This window comes from Vipera ursinii (assembly GCF_947247035.1).
Source record: "Vipera ursinii genome assembly, chromosome: 2".
Lineage (NCBI taxonomy): Eukaryota > Metazoa > Chordata > Lepidosauria > Squamata > Viperidae > Vipera > Vipera ursinii.
In genome coordinates this window covers 22,815,367-22,839,659 of record NC_139513.1, presented here as the reverse complement: position 1 = coordinate 22,839,659, position 24,293 = coordinate 22,815,367, and the positions used below count along the sequence as shown (strand labels likewise).

At 44.1% G+C, this 24,293-nt stretch overlaps 1 protein-coding gene across 1 annotated transcript; it reads left to right on the top strand.

Annotated features, from left to right (window-relative positions):
- Positions 1 to 1,882: 1,882 nt before the first annotated feature.
- On the top strand, positions 1,883 to 22,206 carry LOC310634056 (uncharacterized protein). Its single transcript, XM_083352102.1, has 3 exons — positions 1,883 to 2,023; positions 17,708 to 18,013; positions 21,883 to 22,206. Exons 2-3 carry the CDS (start codon positions 17,716 to 17,718, stop codon positions 22,065 to 22,067), a joined length of 483 nt encoding a protein of 160 aa, XP_083208228.1. The 5' UTR covers positions 1,883 to 2,023; positions 17,708 to 17,715; the 3' UTR covers positions 22,068 to 22,206.
- The last annotated feature ends 2,087 nt before the right edge of the window (positions 22,207 to 24,293 follow it).

Here is a 24,293-nt window from a genome sequence, read left to right as displayed (position 1 = left end):
AAACTAATTGGAGGATGTGATTTATGATTGTTAATTAGAGGAGGGAATTGTGCTTGATACTATGTGCTAAGGGGAGCGGAATTCCGATTTTGGCTTGTATGTGCCGATGCCATGCTGCTCAAATAAAGATTTTTTTAAGGTAAACAATGCCTCAAAGCTCTTTGAAGGGTTTCATCTGTCGGGAACCATGACAAACACAGCATACAGCCATTTACCTCTGCTATGATGAATCCCAGGAGGCAGAAAATCAGGCCAGCTAAACTCAGCCGGATGATATTGGGCACCGTATAGTCTCTGCCAAATTCTGCCTTCTCCAAATCGACTGGAGCTGCCACGAGAGACATGAGACATGATCACCACCAGGATTTTCTCAGGAGGCCAAAGAAGCAAGAGGGAAGAATTCACACACACAAAAAAAACAATGTGAAGTGTCCATTTTGAGTGCCTTAATCTGTAGAGCTGATCAACAACCAGCAGTCGGGAGTAGCAAGGAAGCCAGGCTTGGTGAAACGTGAGGAGGAACTTCATGCAGTGGAAAGAATGGCTGGAAGGGACCTTGGAGGTCTTCTAGTCTAAACCCCTGCCCAAGGCAGGAGCCCAAATATCATTGTGAAGTGCTAGCCCCGCTTTATAATGCTGTGGTAAGACCACACTTGGAATACTACATCCGGTTCTGGTTGCCACAATTTAAAAAAGATGTTGGCATTCTGGAAAGAGTGCAGAAAAGAGCAACAAAGATGATTAGGGGACTGGAAAATAAAACATATGAAGAACAGTTGCTGGAATTGGGTATGTTTAGTTTGATGAAAAGAAGGACTAGGAGAGACATTGGAGCAGTGTTGCAATATTTGAAAGGCTGCCACAAAGAAGAGGAGGTCAACCTATTCTCCAAAGCACCTGAAGTCAGGGCAAGAAGCAATGGATGGAAGCTAATGAAGGAGAGGACCAAGGTAGAACTGAGGAGAAATTTCATGACGGTGAGAACAAATAACCAGTGGAATGGCTTGCCTTCAGAAGTTGTGGGTGCTCCAACTCTGGAGATTTTTAAAGAAGAGATTGGAGAAATGGTAGCAGAGGTAGGCAACCTCAGCCCTTTTATGACTCATGGACTTCAACTCCCAGAATTCCTGAGTCAGCATAGCTGACAGGAATTCTGGGAGTTGAGGTCCATGAGTCATAAAAGAGTCGAGGTTGCCTACCCCTGCATCGGGTCTCCTGCTTGTGTAAGAGGGATGGACTAGAAAATGTCCAAGGTCCCTTCCAACTCTGTTATTCTGTTCTGTTCTGTTCTCATGGATAAATGAATGTCAACTTTTTAATTATTATTCAATCAAGGTTGGTAATTCAATTGATGGACATTGAATAGGCGAAGTTATCTGACACCGACACAGCATCTTATGATTCAAGGTTTGGATGGAGAAGGACTGTGCCATTATGTCTTCTTCTAAACTCAAATATTTTGAGCTGGTTGCCCAGCACCCAAAATATGATCACACCACTGGGGGGTGGTAAGGCAGAAAGAGGGGACCAAGCTGCCGCATGCTTAATAGTTATGCAATGAGGGAATTCCCTCCAATGTGGCTGGTATGGTAAACTATTTCCATTGACTTTCCCTCTGCTACTCCACTCGTAGAAGGGCAGGAATCCTGACCCTTTTTGCCTATAAAGATCTAAAGAAGTAGGAGATAAAACAACACATTTTCAGGAACCTTTGTTTAAAGGAAGTTGACAATTTGCACTTTTTTTTTCTTTGATTGTGTAATACGTGGAACTCCCAATAAGTAAAATGTCACAGCTTTCAACACAGAACTGTGGGAAAATTATTAATGTTCATAATTGCCAGTTCAGTTTGCATCTTACATACTTCCAATCTCCATATCCAGATCAGAGCAAGCCAACATACCCAGCAAACCTTGGTGGAGCAGTGGGCTAATGCCTCCTTAAGTAACACCAGCTGCCTGCAATTAGTGCAGGTTCGCATCCCACCAGGCTCAAGGTTGACTCAGCCTTCCATCCTTCCCAGGTAGGTAAAATGAGGACCCAGATTGTTGGGGGCAATTAAGCTGACTTTGTAATAATGCCGCTTGGGGGGGGGGCGAAAGCCCTAATAAGCAGGCATATACATAGAATGAAGGCTATTGCTAAGCACATTGATTTGTGCCTTAGATTGTAAGCCGCCCTGAGTCTTCGGAGAAGGGCGGGATATAAATGGGATTTTAAAAAAATTAAGTGGTGTAGAGTTCTGTAACTGGAACTAGAAAAGAAACAAATTGTGTAGCCTTGCCTAACTATTGTTATCTTGCTTCTATAATCAGCATTTGTGTCAGGGAGAAATTTCATGCAAGCGTGGGAAACATGTACATGGATGTGATGTACTGATGGGGGAGGGGGGTAGCAGAGTTTACGGGAATGATCAGTGGCGTAGCGTGGGGGGTGCAGGGGGGGCCGGCCGCACTGGGCGCAACATCTGGGGGGGCGCGCTTGCACTCGCAGCTCTCTGCCCCTGCCTGGCTCCTGCGAATCCGATCCGAGCCGCCGGGTCGCCGCCCACTGTGGAGGGGGGGGGTGCCAGGCGTGCGGTGCGGTGCGGAGAGAGAGAGAGCTAAAATCCACCGGTTAGGGGGCGCAAATTACTTTCCTTGCCCCGGGTGCTGACAACCCACGCTACGCCACTGGGAATGATTGATGTCTTCCTTATATGGTAATAACTCTGCTGTCTGATTTTCATTGGCCAACAAAGTTTATAAAGCAATGCTACTAACTTTCTAAGGCAGGGGTAGGCAGAGCTGGCTCAGGAATTCTGGGAGTTGAAGTCCATGAGTCATAAAAGAGCCGAGGTTGCCTACCCCCGGTCTTGAACAGTTCAGAGCCTCTGGAAGCAATATGGGGATAATTAGTATGGACGATCTAAGAGGGAGGAGCCTTTGCTTATTCCAGCTTTAGCCAATTTATATTACCTAGCAGCAGCAGTACAGACTTTGGAAAGTAAGACACCGGGTGATGTTTCTGTGACACAATGCAAGAAACCATTTTTTTTATTTTTTTTTATTTTTTTAGTTTAATCCCATTTATATCCCGCCCTTCTCCGAAGACTCAGGGCGGCTTACAATCTAAGCACAAATCAAATGTGCTTAGCAGTAGCCTTCATTCTATGTATATGCCTGCTTATTAGGGCTTTCGTGCCCCCCCCCCAAGCGGCATTATTACAAAGTCAGCTTAATTGCCCCCAACAATCTGGGTCCTCATTTTACCTACCTGGGAAGGATGGAAGGCTGAGTCAACCTTGAGCCTGGTGGGATGCGAACCTGCACTAATTGCAGGCAGCTGGTGTTCCTTAAGGAGGCATTAGCCCACTGCTCCACCAAGGCTCTTTGATGGATGGAGATAATGTCTAAAAACCTGGTTTTCATTTTCCAGTATTTGGTGTCATTTTCCCCTTCCATATTCCGTTTACTTCCAGGTTTTCTTTACTAATTATTTCCATCTCTCATACAAACCTGTTACATTTGTGCTTCTGCTGGCAGTGGTCCCTCTTCTCTCTCCGTCAAAGGCAGCAGCATTCAAGTGGGCATTGCTGGTTTCTGTTAAGATTTTTTTTTAAAAAAAGACATTACTTTTTTTAATGCAGACTGTTAAGCACATGTGTCAACCTTTTGAGGAAATCCAGCCAAAACCATGGATAATATCACTACTGTCAACGTGGCAAACATTGGATGTTTTTACTCTGACAATATAAGAGGCAGCCTTTTTCTTTAAACTGTTTTCCTTTGAATCAGTGAAGCTGGGGTGGGGGAGGAGACTGCTAACCCAGTTCTCTTAATAAGATAAGGAATGGGCGGTGTAGAAAGGAAGTGAAACTTTGCATATTAAACTAATAGGAGAATGTGATTTCTGATGTGTAATTAAGGGAGGGAATTGTGTATGATACGATGTGTGGAGGGGAGGAGAATTCAGATTCTGGTATCCATCCATGAGTGCCGATGCTTCATTCTCATTATTACAGACTTTTTAGAAAAACAATGCCTGAATGTTCTTTGATCTGTCTCATTAATCGGAACCATGACAACTACTTTTATTGCAAGATTACAATAACAGAACTTTGAAAGCACTTTTCCTCTTCTTTACTTTTAATTTCCAAAAAAGACAACTGCACAAAGCCCCAGACTTTACCAAGGCACAAGTGTCAATGCTGCAAACATTGACATGTTTTTGCACTGACAATATAAGAGACTGCCTTTTGTTTAAACTTCTTCGCTTTGAATCTTGAAGGGAGGGAATTTTCTAACGACTATTTTGAGAAGATTAGAAAAGCCTGCATACAGAATGGGAGGTGAGACCTCATATGTAAAACTAATTGGATAATGTGATTTATGACGTGTAGATAAGGGAGGGGATTTGTGTGTGTTATGATGGGTTTGGGGGGGAGGAGATTTCAGATTCTGGCATCCCTCCATGAGTGCCGATGTTTCGTTTCATTACTAAGATTTTTTAGATAAATAATATGCCTGCAATTTTTTTGAATTGTCTCATTCATCGGAACCATGACAGAACTGCCTGTCAACTTTAGAATGAGCCTGGCTGCAGCCATCTTATTCCTTCTCATTCCTAGTTGCCACATAGCACGGAGGGAGGGGGTGTTGCGCTAGAGCCAGGGGTAGGCAACCTTGGCTCTTTCGTGACTCGTGGACTTCAACTCCCAGAATGCCTAAGCCAGCATGGCTGACTCAGGAATTCTGGGAGTTGAAGTCCACGAGTCATAAAAGAGCCAAGGTTGCTTACCCCTGTGCTAGACAAAACAGACTTTCTCTCTCAGACTTTCATTCATGGGAACCAAGGTCTCCGGCTGCCCCTGAGACTGCAGACTGGGTGTTTCATGAAAAGCCCGCCAACAAGCTGAGTGAGAATACATAGTTGCTTGCATAGCTTTGGGGATGGGATTTCTTAACCTTGTACTGGGGAATTGTTATGTGTCTCTTCAGACTTGGTTTCACTTTTGAAGTAGCGATGCTCTGTATCAATCGACATGTTCTTTGAGGAATTTGCAAGCCTCAGAGTTCTGCTTTATTTTTTTTCTGTCGATAGGAACTATGACACTGCCATCCTGCACTTCAGCTTTCTTTGCTAGCTGCCAGCCTGTCATAAACTATGTTTACCAGAACAATTCCTTCAAATGTAACTGGACAATAGGGAGATAACCAGGGGGTGGGGTGGGGGTAGGAGTAGGAACAGAAAAGGGAAAGTTAACTGGGAAACCTTTGCATGCAAACTTCTAGTTCTGGCCTTGCTGTGCTGTAACCCCTTGGCTTTTAGGAAAAGAATACTTCTCACAAATGGAATCGAGGGTCCGTCTTTCCTAGGAGCCCAAGTTGGGGCAGGTGTGACATCTACCTCCATTCTCTTACCATTGATCACAGTCAGGTTGATGTTGGCTGACACTCTGACACCCAAAGCCAGCACTTTGATGTCATAAACCCCCGAATCTTCAACTCGGACATCCCGTAATATCAGCGAAGCATCTTCAGAAGACCACTCTGCTCGGTGCCTGTATCTCTCCATTTTCTCAACTATGATCTCACAGGTCTCCCACCACCGATGGGTACCATTCTCTCTCTTGCAGTTATCAGCTTTCACAATCAACACCAGCCGTGGGCCGGTGATGAAACGCCATCGGATCTGGAAATAGGTGGGCACAGAAGAAGAGAAATTCAACGAGACTGGGAGCAAGGCCGTCTTTCCCTGGGAGACGGAAACTGGGAAGGAGAGTGTAGACAACACAAGGCCTGCAGCAGGGCCTGGGGAGAGAAGAAGGGAGGAGAAGGGATTAGCAGTGAGGCCTACAAAATACGAAATAACACCGTTGAAAGGGACGTTGGAGGTCTTCTAATCAGGCAAGAGACCCAATAACCCTATAACAAAAGACCGTCCAGGTCTCTTAAAAACCTCCAGTGATAAAACACCCACAACTTCTGGAGGGAAGCCATTCCACTGATTAATTGTTCTAACTGTCAGGAAATTTCTCCTCAGCTCTAGATTGGATCTCTCCTCATAAGCTTCCACCCATTAACTCTTGTCCTGCCCTCAGGTGATTTGGAGAATAGGCTGATCCCCTCTTCTCTGTGACAGTCCTTTAGATTTTGGGACAGTGTTATTATGTCACCTCTAATAATTATAATCATCATCTGATACAATCCTACTAGCATCCTAAGTTCATGTGACTGTCAGTGTGATCTCCCCAACCAGCTTCCAACAAGCAAAGTCAATGGGGGAAGCCAGATTCACTTAACAACCGCTGTGATTCACTTAACAACCACTGTGATTCACTTAGCAACCATGGCAAAAAGGTTGTAAGCCCGGGCGTGACTCACCTCCAGCTCCTGCAAGGAGAAGAACTAGATCTGTACTAAGTCCTCGGCTGAGCTCCATCATCTCCTTGCTTTTCCTAGGCCAGGGGTAGGCAACCTCGGCTCTTTTATGACTCATGGACTTCAACTCCCAGAATTCCTGAGTCAGCTATGCTGATTCAGGAATTCTGGGAGTTGAAGACCATGAGTCATAAAAGAGCCGAGGTTGCCTACCCATGGCCTAGGCTCTCACTGGTAAAAAGGAAACCTGACAGCCAAAATATCTCAGGGGCTGCCACAAAGAAGAGGGAGTCAAGCTATTCTCCAAAGCGCCCGAAGACAGGACAAGAAGCAATGGATGGAAACTAATCAAGGAGAGAAGCAACTTAGAACTAAGGAGAAACTTCCTGACAATTAACTTAACTTAGAACAATTAACCAGTGGAACAATCTGCCTCCAGAAGCTGTGAATGCTCCAACACTGGAAGTTTTTAAGAAGAGACTGGACAGCCATTTGTCTGAAATGGTATAGGGTTTCCTGCCTAAGCAGGGGGTTGGACTAGATGACCTCCAAGGTCCCTTCCAACTTTACTATTATGATTAAGACGTAGTCTCCCTTTTCTTATTGCTGTAAAAGCGTTTCCTTACTGAGCCTAGCACAAGGCCAGAAAACAGACTCCACTGGTGTCAGTGGATGCTATATTAAGTCCTGTAAAGGTAAAGATTCCCATGCATGTTAGTCGTTTCCGACTCTAGGGGCCGGTGCTCATCTCCATTTCAAAGCCAAAGAGCCAGCACTTGTCTGAGGACATCTCCGTGGTCATGTGGCCGGCATGACTAGACGCCAAAGGCGCACGGAACGCTGTTACCTTCACACCATCGTGGTCCCTATTTTTCTACTTGCATTTTTACGTGCTTTCGAACTGCTAGGTTGGCAGAAGCTGGGACGAGTAACAGGCGCTCACTCTGTTACACAGCACTTGGGATTCGACCCGCCAAACTGCCAACCTTCTGATCGACAAGCTCAGTGTCCTAACCCACTGAGCCACCGCGTCCCTGTTAAGTCCTGACTGCAGCCTAAATCAAGCCAAGGGTGTCCTTTGAGTGCCCTGTATTTTTCAGGTGGGCTGGTGCAAGGGGAGGGGGGAAGCTTCATTTTGAAATTAAACCAACCCCCTCCACACCAGCCTTTTCTGTGCATGCTGCCAAAGTATTCCACCATCACCATTGCTGTCACGCTGGACTCTGTAGAACATGGCCAGCCTGAAGCTCCCATCCCAGGAAAAGATTTTTTTCTCCTTAGCAAAGCAGCCCCCTTACTCACCCACCAGCACCAGGACCAGCCACAAACTTGACATCGCGGCCAAGACTCTCTTCTCCTCTGCCTTTCGGGCACTTTCTGCCCTGCCCATCACTTTCCATGTGTCAGTTCATTTCGCTTTCGGTTCCATTTTGAGCAAGTGTGATGGGGCCAAGGCTTCTTCCTGGCTCCAGCCAAATTTTGCTAGCTCAGCTCAAAGGTAACAATGGTTAAAGACCTTTGCACAATGTGCTGTAGCCAGGGGAGGAAGGAGAGGGGCTATTCGTCACCAACACTCCCACCGTCCTGCGGGATCTCTTCCTGGGACCCCCACATTTACACCCCACTACCTGCGTTCTGGAATATGAGGGCAAAAGGCTTTTCAAAGCAGGTCCCCTTCTTCAGCAAGGTGGTCCCCATTGTCCTTTGGATTTTGGATGGAGCACAAAGTGAAAGATCTTCCCAGGAACCATGTTTTTAAGAATTGCCTCTAGTTTTCCTTTCTTACGCTGAGGTTAACAAGTCTTCGTGATTCTAAGTCCATGATGTTGGATGAGAAATCCAGCCATGGAATAATCTCCAGGAAAGCAAGATGGTTCTTTTAATCGAACCACTTTTGTGGCTTAACATATAGGTAGTCCTCAACTTACAACCATTCGTTTAGTGACTGACGTTACAACTGCACCGGGAAAAGGGACTTTTTTTAAAAATCCCATTTATATCCCGCCCTTCTCCGAAGACTCAGGGCGGCTTACAATCTAAGAAGCACAAATCAATGTGCTTAGCAATAGCCTTCATTCTATGTATATGCCTGCTTATTAGGGCTTTCCCCCCCAAGCAGCATTATTACAAAGTCAGCTTATTGCCCCCAACAATCTGGGTCCTCATTTTACCTACCTGGGAAGGATGGAAGGCTGAGTCAACCTTGAGCCTGGTGGGACTCGAACCTGCACTAATTGCAGGCAGCTGGTGTTACTTAGGGACTCATTAGTCCACTGCTCCACCAAGGCTCTTATAACTGGTGCTCGCACTTACAACCATGGCAGAATCTCCACAGGCATGTGATTGAAACTTGGGCACTTGACAATCAGCATATATTCACAATAGTTACCGCATCCCAGGGTCATGTAATTGTTACTGTGAGCTTCTCAGCCAGCTTTTGATAAGCAAAGTCAATGGAGAAAGCCAGCTTCACTTAAAAACGGCAGAGATTCATTTAAAAACAATGATTCTCCTTCCAACACTGGAGGTTTTGAGGAAGAGATTGGACCTCCAAAGTCTCTTCCAATTCTGTTATTCAATGTACTCTTCCTTTTAGACAAGAACCCATGGGTGAGGAGAGCTCATAAAGCTCATAAATCCATGACGGGACCCCCAACTCTGGCAAGAAAGAATTGAGAGCAAATGATGGTCTGATTAGTTAGCAAGGAGCTAACAAAAGTCTAGCAATCAGTGGTAGGCAACCTCGGCTCTTTTATGACTCGTGGACTTCAACTCCCAGAATTCCTGAGTTAGCATAGCATAGCTGACTCAGGAATTCTGGGAGTTCAAAATGTTGCAAAATGCAAGAAAGAAAGTTCCTTCTTTTATCTTGATTTTTATAAACAGAGGACACTGGCCTCCTTTTGCATCCATCAAGAAGAGGAGTGAAACATGAATTTAATTACAAAATATGATGCAGCTTGATTGAAAGTTTTCTCTCTATGAGGCGATTCCTTTGAGAAACGGTACAGACCAGCAATTGTGTTTGTCTTCCTTGGGTTTCTCCAGGCAGTTTCTTATCAGAAAAAAATTAACAAACTTGTTTTTTTAGCTTATGTACTTTACAAACTTTTTGATTACTCAGCTTTTGCTGCTTAAACAGTGACTATAGTTGAAGCACAAATTTACCACTCTGTAACCCAACGGAAGAGGCTAGAAGTAGAAAAAGAATAGCTCAGGGCAGTGGTTTTATTTATTTATTACCTATAATTTTACTAAAAGTGTTAAAAACAAAGGTTAAATGCTAATACGAACTAATAGAGATTAAGTAAGAAAAAGAAAGAAAGAGAGAGATATCCAAGTAAGAGCTAAAAAACCCAAGAAAAAAAAATAATGGTACCATAAAAGAAAAAATGGAAAAATTACGAAAAAGTGGTTTTTGATCTTCTTTTCAGCAGCTATAAATCCAATTTACCCTTCTTTTCTGTCTAAACATCGAAAGCAAAAATGCTTTCTGCTTTTTTTTTCTGCTTCATGCAAAAAGTCCTTAAGAGGGTTCTAAGAAGTTATAGCTCCCTGGAGCAATAACTGCTTATTTTTTAAAAAGCAATTATTATTTTTTAAACCTGTACCTCAATCTAGTAGCCCTGTTCCCTAATATCTCTCAGACAACTGCCTTGGTGTTCTGTCTTGTTATATGAGTTGTAGAGGTTAACTGTTCCTCATTGGAAAACACACTTTTATGGGTTGAATTCAACATTTTAATTCCCATTGCCATCACCTGAACCCCTATTTCTGAGCTTGAGGATAACCATCCCTTTCCTTCCATCCTGATACCTTAATTTATCCTTGGAACCAGATTGGGGCTGGCAAAGCTGATCTATATTATTTCGTAGCTGAGGTGGGAGGTGCGCAGAGCTGTGGGAATGGCCTGAATTCCCCGCCCCCAGCCACCGGCTCTTCCTGGGTTCCACTATGACATCAAGGTGGAACCTTTTCAAAACCCAAGGAACTGCCAAGATGGCGGTTGGGATGTGGGCCTTCAGCAGCCCACCCCAGGAAGGGAAGAGACTGCTGGGCACCTCTGCCTTGATCCTCATCCTGGGGGGCCTTTGGGGGAGATGGATCACAGAGGTTGGAGCTGGGCCAATGAGTGAAAAACTACCTGGTATTTATTACTTTATTTATTTATTTATCCATCCTTCCCATTTCTACCCTGCTCATCAGGTAAGATAGGTGAAGAAACCTGAGGATTGAGCTGTAGGCCCTTAGAGAGCTTCCCAAAAGTTGTGACCTGCCCCAGGAATACCCAGGAATAGGGAGATGAAATCAAGGTGAAGGCTACAACTGCATGATCAAAGTCTTCTCTACTTTGATATGTGTTCAATACACATAAAATAGGGGAGACTTTCCACGCGACATTGCACTTTCACTTCTATGGTCCCATATAATTGTTGTTTTTTAACACAGAGATTCCAAATCATGGATGATCCCCTTGACCTTTAAATATGCAATTTCTTTACTGCAGGAACAAATAAGAGTCTCAAACCCAAAGAGAGATACGGGTGGGGTTCATGTCCTGCCTGCAACATCTTCCTTCTCACAACTGGCAACTAAATATAACTCCTTGCCATCATTGCTTGACTCTTCACAACTGGTTTTCTAAGATATGTTGCCTCAAAACAAGGAAATCCAGTTAGCTTTTACTAACAGGTCTTTGATTGATCTACACCCTTTAGTGATCTAGTCTGTTTTTAAGCCCTGGTAGTAATAGAAATGTTGTAGATCTGAATGTGTTTTCTGTAACATGGGATAAAAGAAGAAGCACATGCATTGACATGTATGTGTGTGTGTATATATGTGTGTGCATCTGTGTATATATATACACATGTGTATATATATATATATATATATATATATATATATATATATATATATATATATATATATTTGTTTTCGTAGATATATATGATTGACAGACGAGTCCCAACCACCAAGAATGATACCAGACCCAAACTCATGATAACATCACATGACATCACCACCACACAACCATTCAAAAAGCAAATCCGAACCCACAATGATAATGACGCACAACCACAAAACAGAAACCTAACTACAGCTGCAACATCAGCCACTTTAAACCCCTCCAAACCACACAATAAGCAAACTGACACCCACTATAAAAACATGGCACCACCACAAACACGAAGCCGAACAAAAGCAGCACAACTCACCAGCTCAGGTTTAAGGCTGGCAACTGAGACCAGCCCACCCACTCAAAACACACCCCCACCCAATCAGAACACACCCACCATTCAAAACACACTCCCACCCAATCAGAACACACCTAATGCCACACCCAATCAGAGCACACCTCCACCCACAGAACACACCCCCTCTGGCAGTTTAAAAAAGAGGAACAAACAGCCACTACCACATGCTTCTCCCAGAAGGAAGCTGAAGCCACCAGCCTGAGGATGACGGATGGGATTCCGTCAAAACGTTGCTCCTACACCTTCAATTCTACGCTGGAGAATCCCATCCGTCATCCTCAGGCTGGTGGCTTCAGCTTCCTTCTTCATATATATATGGAAAAAAAGCCCTGTATATACATTGTGTACGTGTGTGTCTATATGCACACACCTTAAATACATATTTATTCTAAATATTCATATACATATACATACATATGCATACATCGTAATTATTCTTCGAAATGTTGGAGAGGTCATCCAAAAATGGCTCTTTCTTTCATTTGTGATGGTCAGGTGATAAAGTTATACTTTGTGATATACAGTTACTCCTTAATTTACGACCAATCACTTAGGACTGTTGGGAGTTAGGATGGACCTCCCAGGGTGATAACGACCTGGTTCTGAAGTTCCAAGCTCCCCAGAGTGATTTGACTACATTTCGGACACTTGGCAACTGACCCCATATTTACAGCCAGTTGCAGTGTGCCACAGTGACGTGACCACATTTTATGACGTTTTTGCATCTACTTCTGGTTTTGACAACACCAGTCCATAACGGACAATTGGTTTCCTTAATGACTGCCGTGGATGCTTTATGATCGAACAGGTGGATCACATGGGGATCTGTTTTACAACTCACATGACTTATGACCATAAGGGGCCAACTCCATTAAGTTTATAAGTCAAATGCTACCTATGAAATTCCATGGGGGATGAACATTATTTCTAAACAAAGGAATGAACACAATCTTACTATTGTTCTCCTATTTATGGGATTAAATCTCAAGCTTAAATAAGGAATGTATTATCTACTTCAATTTAGCAGCTAAAATAGTAATGATCCAATATTGGAAACATTTAGGTAACTTAAAAATTGAGATGTGCATTAACAAGACCTCTTCAATTGCCACATTAGAAAAGATTTTTTAAAAAAGATTTTAAAAGATAGAAAAGTTAAAAATAATGGACCACCAGTGGCAGGAACTTAACAATATCAAATTTGGATAGACTTCATATTTAATGTCAGTTGTATTGTTATTTATATATGCCCTGTTAACTGCCCTGAGTCCTTCGGGAGAAGGGCGGTATACAAATTGAATAAAAGTAAAGTAAAGTAAAGTAAAGTAGACCTACTATTGGCAACATTTTAGATCAGTGTTTCTCAATCTTAGTAACTTTAAAATATTTGGACCTCAACTCTCAAAATTCGCCCTACTAGTTGAAACACTGCTTTAGATATATGACAAGTATAAATGTGTATATTATCTGTTTAGTACAGGGCTCTTCAAACTTGGCCCTTTTATGACTTGTGGACTGCAACTCCCAGAATTCCTCAGCCAGTGTGCCTGGCTGAAGAATTCTGGGAGTTGAAGTCCACAAGTCATAAAAGGGCCAAGTTTGAAGAGCCCCAGTTCAGTAGATCTTTTATATCTGTATTTACTTCTTAGCAGATCTGTTACAGACAGCATATTTTTATGCTGAGTTTATAAGCAAATACATGGCATACTCTCCCAGCTAGATGGCAGCATCTAACTAACTAAGTAACGAGACTGGAGTTGATTAGTATTTAAATGGGAGACATCCAGTGGTGGGATTCAAATATGTGAACAACCAGTTCTCTGTGCGGATGCCGCTTCCGGAAGTCCATTCTGGGCCTGGGCAACAAAAAATTAGCTACTGGTTCTGCTGAAGTGGTGCGAACTGGCTGAATCCCACCACTGGAGACATCCCACTCCTACCCCCAAACAATCCCAGCATTGTGGGTTAGCCTGAAAAGTTGATTAAAAAAAACACTCTAAAAGGGGCTGTGACAAGAATATTCAGGAGTCAAAATGATTTGCATGTCACAGGCCCCAATGTATTGACAAGCATTTGAAAAAATTAGAAAGTAGAAAACAGGAAGTGTTTTCACAAGTAATTGTCATGGGTAAACAACCAGACCTACAATTGAAAAGTTCAATTAGCTGCTTTACTGGTCAAGGCTGTACAGAGGAATCTTCTCAAATGAACAGTTTGCAGCTGGGTGAGACTAGATAAGGTTCAAAGGCATTCAACCGAGAATCAGACTTTGGCCTCTTGTGCCCATGTAGGGATTCTAGCCTAAGTCCCCATCTGGTGCCTCTCTCTGGCTCAGCCAGTTTCTGTTCTACAGCAGGGGTCTCCAAATTTGGCAACTTTAAGATCTGTGGACTTCACCTCCCAGAATTGAAGTCCACAAGTCTTAAAGATACCCACTTTGGAGACCCCTGTTCTACAGTGATGTCCCAATGTATAAATGAGTGTTTGCAAAAATAGGAAGTAGAAAATGCAGGAAGTGTTTTAAGAAGCCATCAAGTAGTTTATATGCAAAGCAGGGCAGCTGCAAGTTCCAACTGCAGTTATGCCAATTTGGTGCATCTTTCCTTCAACTTGGTGAACTGCCGGTGCATTGCTTGTGCATTGCATGAGCAGCTTTAGGTGCTCGCAGTTCACCCGAGTAACATTCCTGCTGTGCTAGCTGCACTGACTCCTTATTGCTTTCCAGGTGCCGTTCAAAGTGCTGGTTATCACCTTTAAAGCCCTACATCAGGGGTCCCCAACTTTTTGCCACAGCCCGGTAGTGAGCCATGTCCTGCTGGCCACCGGGCCGTGGGACAGGATGGCCAGTGCATGTATGTGTTTGCGCACACACACCCACTCATGCTAGCACCGTGGCTGTGGGGCACAAAAACAGGATGCCGTGCCACGGGGTGCAAAAATGAGACACCCCTGCACCTTGGGGTGCAAAAATGGGACAATGACACACCACGCAAAAATGGGACACCACCGCAATGCAGGCCACAGAAATGGGTTGCTGCTGCACCACGTGGAGCAAAAGCAGGTCTCCGCTGTGCTGCAGGCCACAAAAATGGGTGCTGCCATGCTGCAGGGCACAGAAATGGGGCACTGGGCAATGCAAGAACAGGGCACGGCTAGCTAGTATCACCCAAACACTAACCCCACCCCCTTTGTGTCACATGCACCTGCACCCTGTACACGCACGCATGTGCGTGCGTGTAAATTGCTTCCCCCTCCCTTTCCTCTGGTTCACCAACCGAGAAAGACCTGGGTCTTCCTCCAAGCCTTGAGCAAGGATGGGGATTCAGCTGCAAGGATGATTGATCTGGCCCTCAGGGTAAAAGGGATTTTTTTGTACTTAACAATGTTTTTGTCATGGTTCCAATAGATGAGACCAACGGAAACAGAACTCCCAGGCTTGAGTTTATCTCTAAGAACATGTTAATTGGTTAGAAAGTATCAGCAGGGTCGAAAGTGAAACCAAGATTAAAGTTCCCTCCAAAAAGTAACAGTATTACAAAGTTTATCTTCCCACCCATTAGCCTATGCAATCAACTCTGTTCTCTAATAAAATAGTTTGGCAGGCTTTCTAACATTAGCTTCAACCCCCCAGCTGAGGGAATAGAAGTGACCTTGACAGAGAATTTGTTTAGGCTAGCATAAAACCTCCTCCCAATCTTGTGTCAACCAGAAACGAACAGGATGGCTTAAGCCGGGTTCTTTGCAGAGTTGAGGGTTTTATGGATTGTGATGAGCTGCCTAGAATCATCACAGGAGATCAGTGACCATAGAAATCCAGCAAATTAATCAATAAAAATAAATTAGCTGAATGAGAATCCAATTCTTTTCTCTCCTCATGGCAGAATAGCTTGGAGCTAAATGCTTTGCTTCACAGTAGCGCTTCTTTTGGAACATAACTTTTTGTAGATGCTAGTCATATTGTGCAAAAAGATTGCTTGGCACATCACATTTCTGGGGGGAAACTCAATGGGAATCAAGGCCAACACCAGCTAAAGAACTGGCAGCTGTATTTTCACACGAATATAATAGTACAGAGATATGTTGAGTGAAGGGAAAAGAATTAAGACAAAGGGAAAGGAATTCAGACCCGGGTCGATAGAGTTGTCCTGAACCAGCAGGGCAGCCTCGTCTCCAAAAGAATTCTCTGGAGAGTACACTGCCCGCTGAACTTTTTTTCACCTCCAATATTACAAAGATTACATCAGTCTCTCACAACCAGGATACACAGAAATAATTGGATACTCAGGTGCTTATGAGATCACACAAAAACAAGATAGCATAAGATGTATGTGAAGTCTTTATCATAGCGTTTCCCAAACCTCCCACATGCCAGGCCCCCCTCCCAGCCAGGAGAGTGTTCTCTGCACTGAAGCTGCCGAGAGGCCCAACTAGGAAGGCACGGAAAGGCTGAAAGGTCAAAAGCCAAATTCTTGGGAGACCAAATTCTGGCCATTCCCACAGTTGAGGATAGCTGTTATAAGATGGATATGTTCCCTCAATTTCAACCTAGAAATCTCCAGTTAGAGCTGATTATTTCCAAATGAAGTTGATTCTTGCCTGGACCAATAAAATGGTGACATCATCATCATCACTTCTTATGGGAAGATATCAAAAGTGATTAAGTGTTCTCTCCTCAATTTTTCTATACGTCAGATTGAGCTATTGCTATGTCATCTATAGGACATGGTCTAAAACTAAAACCAAGCAATACTCCTCCTTGGGAAGCAAATTTTCTTGAAGAATGTATCCAGCAATTGGAGAGGCTGGGGTAGGAATGTGATCCGTTGGAGTGAAAGTACATCCCCAAATCCCTTGCAAGGCATAGAGTGTGCAAATGAAACCAAAATGGAAAGGCACCTGATACAATGATGTCTGAATACTCCTGAGAGAGGCCATTCCAAATGCTCTGCAACTTCTGTTCACCATTGGGGTTGGGTTGCTAGAGCTGAGCCACGCTGGACCTACAGAGAAAATTACTGGGATCCTTCACTGGTAGTTTATACTTTCTACTAGGCAGCCCCATGGCTTCAGAGATTTTCTTGCCTCAACTGAGAAAAAGAATGACCACGAGTGGTCAAAAAAGTAGTGGAAGTAGGAACGAATTCTGACTTCCATCTTCCTGCCAGCTTTCCCAATAGATTTCCTTGTGGGAAACTGGCAGAGAGGATCAGAAAATTTCCTTCCTTCCTTCCTTCCTTCCTTCCTTCCTTCCTTCCTTCCTTCCTTCCTTCCTTCCTTCCTCCCTCCCTCCCTCCCTTCCTCCCTCCCTCCCTCCCTCCCTCGAATTCCTGCTATATTCACCATTTACATTGCTTGTGGGAAGCTTGAAGGGAGAAAGTCAGTGGGGAAGACAGCAGGAAGTTGCAAGTCCAAGGCAGGTAAATGACTGCTGCTATGTGGGCAGAGAACAAGGGAGTGCTCATGCACACGGGTGCAGTTAGAGTTGGGAAGGGCATGTGGCTCTGCTCCAGAGATGTTGCGCAGGGCAGGGAGGGCACATGAGTGGACAACGTAGGTCAGGAAGTGTGCTGAGGGGGTGAGAGGTGCTGTGTGAGATGGCTAGGGTATGCCAAAGAGTGTCACGTGCAGGAGGAGCACCAAGTGGGAAGGGTTTGTGTGAGAGGTGCCATTTAGTCAGGGAAGATGTGTGAGGAATGGGACAGATTGGGACGAGTACATGGAGGCAGGCAGATAAGTGTCCATTGCTAGGCGGGGGAGGGAGGGAGGGACTGCAAAACTAGATGGGAAAGTGTCTCCAAACAGTGAAAGTGAAATATCATGTGACTGTAATAGCAACACAGCAGCAGCCAGTCACACTGAAGCAACCACAACTCAGGAGTCATGGGTCCCAGATGTTGAGGCACGTTCTATAAGTTAGCCCATTTGAGGTACCTTGGTTCAAAAATTATTGCATGCGCCATTTCACCCACTTAAATGCCATGACAATGAGAGTAGTCTCTAGTTTACCCGTCTAAACCGTTTAGGATGAAAGGTAGCATACAGTATGTATCAATCCATAACTACAATGCCCGTCTCATTTCTTCTCACCAGCATCAAGCATGTGCCCCGTCATCCGCCAGTACATTCCTCGTGACTCCAAAGCCTTCATCCCCATTCCCCGCTCTAGCAGTTACGTTGTCCTGTGCCGAGTGAACCTCACCTCATCCCAATGTGAGTGGGTCTTGATTGCCAACAGAGGGCGCTGTTACTACTTCAACTTGAGCCTGAAGGAACATCTCGTCCTCCATCAGATGGGCCTTATCGTCACGCATATGAAGAAGGAGCTGGAAGGAGAGTATCAGGTCCTCTCTGGGGTAAACCGGACCTGCCAGGGAAGGGTCTTGGTGACGTACGTGGGTAAGAATCTCTGGGGGAAGGAAGATGGCAGTTGTTAGAAAAAGCGATGAGTGATTTTTTTTTTATTTTTAAATTAGGGTGCTGTATAGATACAGTTTATGAGGGACGCGGTGGTTCAGTGGGTTAGGACGCTGAGGTTGTCGATCAAAAGGTCGGCAGTTTGGCGGGTCGAATCCTGAGTGCCGCGTAACAGAGTGAGCGCCTGTTACTCGTCCCAGCTTCTGCCAACCTAGCAGCTCGAAAGCACGTAAAAATGCAAGTAGAAAAATAGGGACCACTATGGTGGGTAGGGAACAGCGTTCCGTGCGCCTTTGGCGTCTAGTCATGCTGGCCACATGACCACGGAGATGTCCTCGGACAAGCGCTGGCTCTTCAGCTTTGAAACGGAGATGAGCACCGGCCCCTAGAGTTGGAAACGACTACCACACATCTGTGGGGGAACCTTTCTTTACCTTTATAGAGACAGTTTAGTGCTTGTGGAATGCTTTATATCTGTTGCTTTAGTTAGGACTGAGAAGTGATAAGCTATGAAATTCTCTCAGTGACCTCAGACCAGTGATTGTCGATTGTATCCATCAACATGGCCACATTTATCCAAGTGCTAGGCATGGTTAATGCTGATTTCGGACGGTGAGGTGTTGTAACTTAGCCTATTATGCCAACTGAGCCCTTTGATGGATTTGTGGTTCCATGTATTGTTTGGAACCTCCAAATGGGTTGATTCAACAACCAGGTTACTCATGTTGTGTGAATGAAGCTAAAAAAATACAACACTACTTTACAGCTCACTCAACCTGAGTACACTAAAATTAAAATGCTCGGACTTGTGGAACCCGTTGACATCTACCTCCCCACATACTTTCAATTTCATAGCCAAATCTGGAAAAAAAAAGAAAATTAAGAAAGGGACTCCAATGGGATCCTCCATCTCATGGCTCAGAAGCAGTGATTTAATAACAGAAAGTATAGTTCTTCTGTTAATACAATCTTAAATATGAATAATATATATAGATGACCCTTACCTAAGAGAAAAGAACAGTTACAGTAGAAATTGTGCATTATCTAATCGACCATACATTTCATGGAATCAAATTCACAAAAGGGAAAAAAAGCAAGCTATCTGGAATAGAAATAGAATAAGAGAGTTGGAAGGGACCTTGGAGGTCATCTAGTCCAAATCTAGCCCATATCTCTATCAGCGGAGATAACCATAGTTTATTACTAATACAAGTATAAAAGAGAAGCTCTTGCAAACTAATTCCTCAGCAGCGATAGGACGCAAAGTTGCATAAAGACTCCAATCAGTCAAGCCACAACACACTGCAGCACGCTTTGAAAAACAGAAACTTCTTGCAAGACAAATACCCACACAACTTCAAGGAAAAGTCCATCCAACTGAATATGACACAACAATTTCCCAAAAGTATACCCTCCTTTACATCAAAAACAGGTCAGAGTCCAATAACAGGTTATTCCACACAAGACGTTTTGTTCAAACCCACAGCAGTACCTAAAGAACACAACACTGACGTTCTATACAAAACCACAGTACAAAGACTGTGGACACCACTACATAGGACACCTCTGAGGATCCAGTAGCCCCAACGAATAGTCAAAAGACCCAGTGCCAGCATCACTAATTTTATTTCCCACCCACAATCTTGGGGCAGAGCATATTTCAACAGGGTTAGGAAACCATCAACATTTTAGATATAAATTTAAGTAACATTTTAGATCTAGGTTTAGCCAGGTTGAAAAATGCAAGAGAATGCTTGGAAACCTGGGACTCTAACCAAACCACAATTAAAAAAAGAACCCATCTAGATTTAAACCTATCCAGGAATGCACCAAAAGACCAAAACGTATCTGGACTTTGTTTTTCCTTGAAGATATCTTGCTTCTCATCCAAGAAGCTTCTTCAGTTCTGACTCTTGAAGGCTCATTAGTCTTCAAGGAAAAAACAAAGTCCAGTAGCCTTTTGAAAAAGCACCTTTGGGACAATCATGACCTGGATGGCTGAGAATCTCCACAGACATTTACCAAAGACTTCCTTCACATGTAAAGTAACTGCTACAAAACAATCCCCCGACCACATATGGTGTAGAAGAAAGACAGACAACATCATTGTTGTTGTTAGTTGCAAAGTCGTGTCCGACCCATCGCAACCCCATGGACAACGTTCCTTCAGGTCTTCCTGTCCTCTACCATCTTCTGGAGTCCATTTAAGCTCACGCCTACTGCTTCAGTGACTCCATCCAGCCACCTCATTCTCTGTCGTCCCCTTCTTCTATTGCCCTCGATCTTTCCCAGCATGAGGCTCTTCTCCAGTGAGTCCTTCCTTCTCATTAGGTGGCCAAAGTATTTGAGTTTCAGCTTCAGGATCTGACCTTTTAAAGAGCAGTCAGGGTTGATCTCCTCTAGGACGGACCGATTTGATCGCCTTGCAGTCCAAGGGACTCGCCGGAGTCTTCTCCAGCAGCATAGTTCAAAGGTAGGGACATGCATACATACTATATCCTTGGGAAATAATAGGTAGCTTGTCCTCCTGCTGGGACAAGGAGGGTGTGTGGATTTGCTGCAAGATGCCACCTAAGCTAGTTTAGTTAGGAATGACGTCTGAGATACAAGAAATGGCTGCCCACAGCACTGCAAAGAATTCAAAGTCTTCTTTTTGTTCTGTTTTTCCCCCCCCAAAGACAATGGATACTTGGCCAGTCTCTTGATGGCCTTGGGAGGCAGCTGGGAGATATTTTCATAAGGTTTATTTCCAGCCTAGGAACCCTACTTTCAGTCTCCCAGTCTCAGCCCTTGCAAGTATTTGAGTTTCAACTTCAGGATCTGGCCTTCTAAAGAGCAGTCAGGGTTGATCTCCTCTAGGACTGACCGGTTTGAACGCCTTGCAGTCCAACCAATCTCATTTCCTCATCTCCTGTACTCTTGAGGTTGCCAACGGAGGCAGTGGCATGTTAGCAACCCCAACATCCATCTCAAACCACACCAGATGTCAACCCATAAACTACATACATCATCTCTTATTACAATTTCACTCTTCCTCTGTCCACCACCGTGCCAGGTAGCTTGTTGTGAGGACCATCACAGGAAACTCTGTTATTCTGACCACTTCTTATCATTTTTCAGCAATACGGGTACTCTCTGAATTACTACTGTAATTGAGCCCAGTAATCACAGCCATAAGTCACGATGGTCATACAGCAGATCATTCCATGACCAGTCCCAATTTTACACCCTTCGTTGTGGCAGTCATTAAGTAAACCCATTGTTCACCATAGAGCATTTTGTGTTGGAAAGCAGCAAAAACATAATAAAAGATGGTCACCTGACCATGGGACACTGCAAGCAGCCGAGAACGGTATAGGGACTCCTGCTTGGCAGGGGGTTAGACTAGAACACCTCTAAGGTCCCTTCCTACTCTGTTATTCTGTCATCATCATCACCATCATTTTAGCCATTGTCTATCCACTGTAGGATGAAGGCCTCTTTGGGATGTTTCCAACTAATGTGGTCCTGAGCTTTCTTTTGCCAGTTGGGCCTGCAATATTGTACGTCCTTAAGACTTAGATCCCTTTGCTTCCTGATCTGCAGGATTCCTTTTCTGGGAACACATAAACAATACATCCGGTGTGCAGGGAGATTTGGTATCCTCAGCATGATCCTAAGCATCTTTGTCCTCAAACATGCCCAGTAAAGCACATTTAACTCCCACTCAGATTATTCTGGAGGGGGAAAAAGATAATTCAACTTTATAGAATAATTTTGAATCTTGCTGTGTACTCAGAAATCTGAATTGCCACAAATTATGGCTGAGAAGATATCTCCTTCTCCTGATGCTTTTTCTCCCCCAATACTAGGGCCTTTATTTCTCTATCGGATCTTCTTACTGATCCCTGGCATCATGTTCCTGGTGGGACTGGGAATGCTGTGGGACTGGCTGATCAAAGCCCGCAGTAGCATGGGGGCCTCTGAAGAAGAGCAGACTGCTAACCAACTGATCCAGCATGTCATCCCTCCCTTGGACACCGGTGCCCGTCTGTGACTGAAACTCTGCCTTTCTTCCCCATTCCCTAAAGAGGTGACACCAATGTGACCTGGGGTGGATTTGCTCTGAATCTGGGGCTTGTAAATATCACTTGACTGTTGACCTGCTCAAATTCTGGTTTTTGGTTCATTTGTTTCCGAGGTTGTAATAAATAAAGAGTTCTAAACCAAACTGATTTCAAGACTGGACAGTGAATGCTTGTTTGATGCTTGTTGCTCAGACAACAAATTTGATGCAGGGCTATCAGTGTCAATCCCGATTGATTTCATGGTAACTGAGGGCCAAACCACCTTAGAATCCATGAGGAGTTAGCCAGGACCTTTTGGTCAGGTAGGAATCCAGATTAAAATATCCTTGACCGATGAGTTATTAATCAGTGTCAGGGCCCGCTTCAATACCTCATCCTAAGAAAGCAGAACTCATGAAAACAGTCTCTTCCAAAAGGAACTTTTATTAGGAGAAGCTGATAGCAGGCGTAATAGGCAGGATCTGAGGATTTCCCAGACAGATCAATAGGTTAAAGGAGCCCCATGCAAAGCCCTCCTCAATAGTTCATCCGGTCAGCTCAAATGGGCCAATCCCCAGGTGTTAAGTCCGTTGTGGGAAAGAGCTGATAACACCAGTCTGTCTCAGGCTTGTAGCGATGTTTGTTGGGTCTTCAATGATGTTTGTTGGGTCTTCGCACCTTCCCTTCCAAAACAGGAGATTAGCCAGATGGCCAGAGGTACATTCCTTTCCCACCCCCCAAAGCTGACATCAAGGGAGAGACAGTTCAAAGAGCAAGTACTGAGAACAGCAAAAGGATTACATTGGAGCAATAGTCAGAAACAAAGAGACAACCCACAGCATCTTTCCCCCCTCCCTTCCAGGTGTATGACAGATCCCAGAATAAGAGAAGGAATAGAATTAGAAAGAACCCCTTTAGTAATATGCGTTCTGACACCTCCACTCTGCTGTGGTTTAGGAGGGCCATGAAGACCTGGCCCTTGACCCAGGTTTTGGCAAGGAAGAATTATGCCCCTTTGGATTATGTGGCTTCATTTCTATTTCATTCCTCTTCAGGGCTGGTTTTTTTTATTCTTGCCATCTTCTTTCTTTGTATCTGTCAGTTATTGCATTCATTTTCCTTGTTTTTACTTACGAGTAGTCTATAGATGCTGGGAATTGGGTGACTTACAAATGTTAAAAAAAAAAGAAGAATCAGCCAACCAACAACCTCAAAAGGAGGGCACCAGGAGGAAAATGACAGGTGTAAATCAGCATTTCTTGATCTTGACAACTCTTGAGATTAAACATGCTGACTGAGGAAGTCTGGGAGTTGAAGTCCACACTCTTAGAGCAACTAAGGTTGAGAAACACTTCACTAATAATACTATCTTGATCCTCTTCCTATAGATCAGAGATGTCAAACTCGTGACGTCGCGTGACGTATTGGAGCTTTTCCTCCATTGCCGGCAATGGGGTGGGCGCGGTGATGCATCCAGCCCACGGCCTGGCAGTTTGACACCCCTGCTATAGATCCACTCTGAAAAGAAGTGCCAGGTGGGAGTGAGATTTGCCTGATAGTTTACACCAAGAAATAAACAATTTAATTTCAAGTAGAGATTGGGAATAACTGCAATCATTGAAAGTTGAGTGCCAATTGATCCAGCACATGTCCAACATCAAATAGAGATAGCAATAGCAATAGAACGTAGGCTTATATACCGCTTCATAGCGCTTTACAGCCCTTTCTAAGTGGTTTAGAGTCAGCATATTGACCCCAACAATTTTTACCAACCTCCAAAGGATGGAAGATTGAGTCAACCTTGAGCTGGTCAGAATCGAACTGCAGGCAGCTGGCTGGCTGGCTGGCTGGCAGTCAGAATTAGCCTGCAATACTGCATTCTAACCACTGAGCCACCACGGTTCTTCCAGATTTAGGAGCCTAATCAATTCTCCGTTCCTGTGCAGCTATTGTTTATAGGTACTGAAAGGTGTCATTTGAACATTGAGCATTGCAGGTAAGGAAGACAGTGACTTGCCCAGTGAAAGCAATATTCTAAATATGATGGCCGATAGGAAAAAATAGAGGAACCCAAAGTTCAAAAGAGTTGATAAGCTTTCTATCCTGGTTCCTTAAAGTCCAACTTTTGCTTCCTTAATAGAATTCTTTATTAAGAATTCTTCACTTAGAAAATAATAGAATAGAATAGAATAGAATAGAATAGAATGGAATGGAAT

Bases quoted from the DNA above. Each gene is read 5' to 3' on its own strand.
- LOC310634056 (XM_083352102.1), top strand. From the start codon at position 17,716: ATGTGCCCCGTCATCCGCCAGTACATTCCTCGTGACTCCAAAGCCTTC. The intron at 18,014-21,882 runs GTAAGAATCTCT...CCCCAATACTAG, and splicing joins GGTCTTGGTGACGTACGTGG to GGCCTTTATTTCTCTATCGG.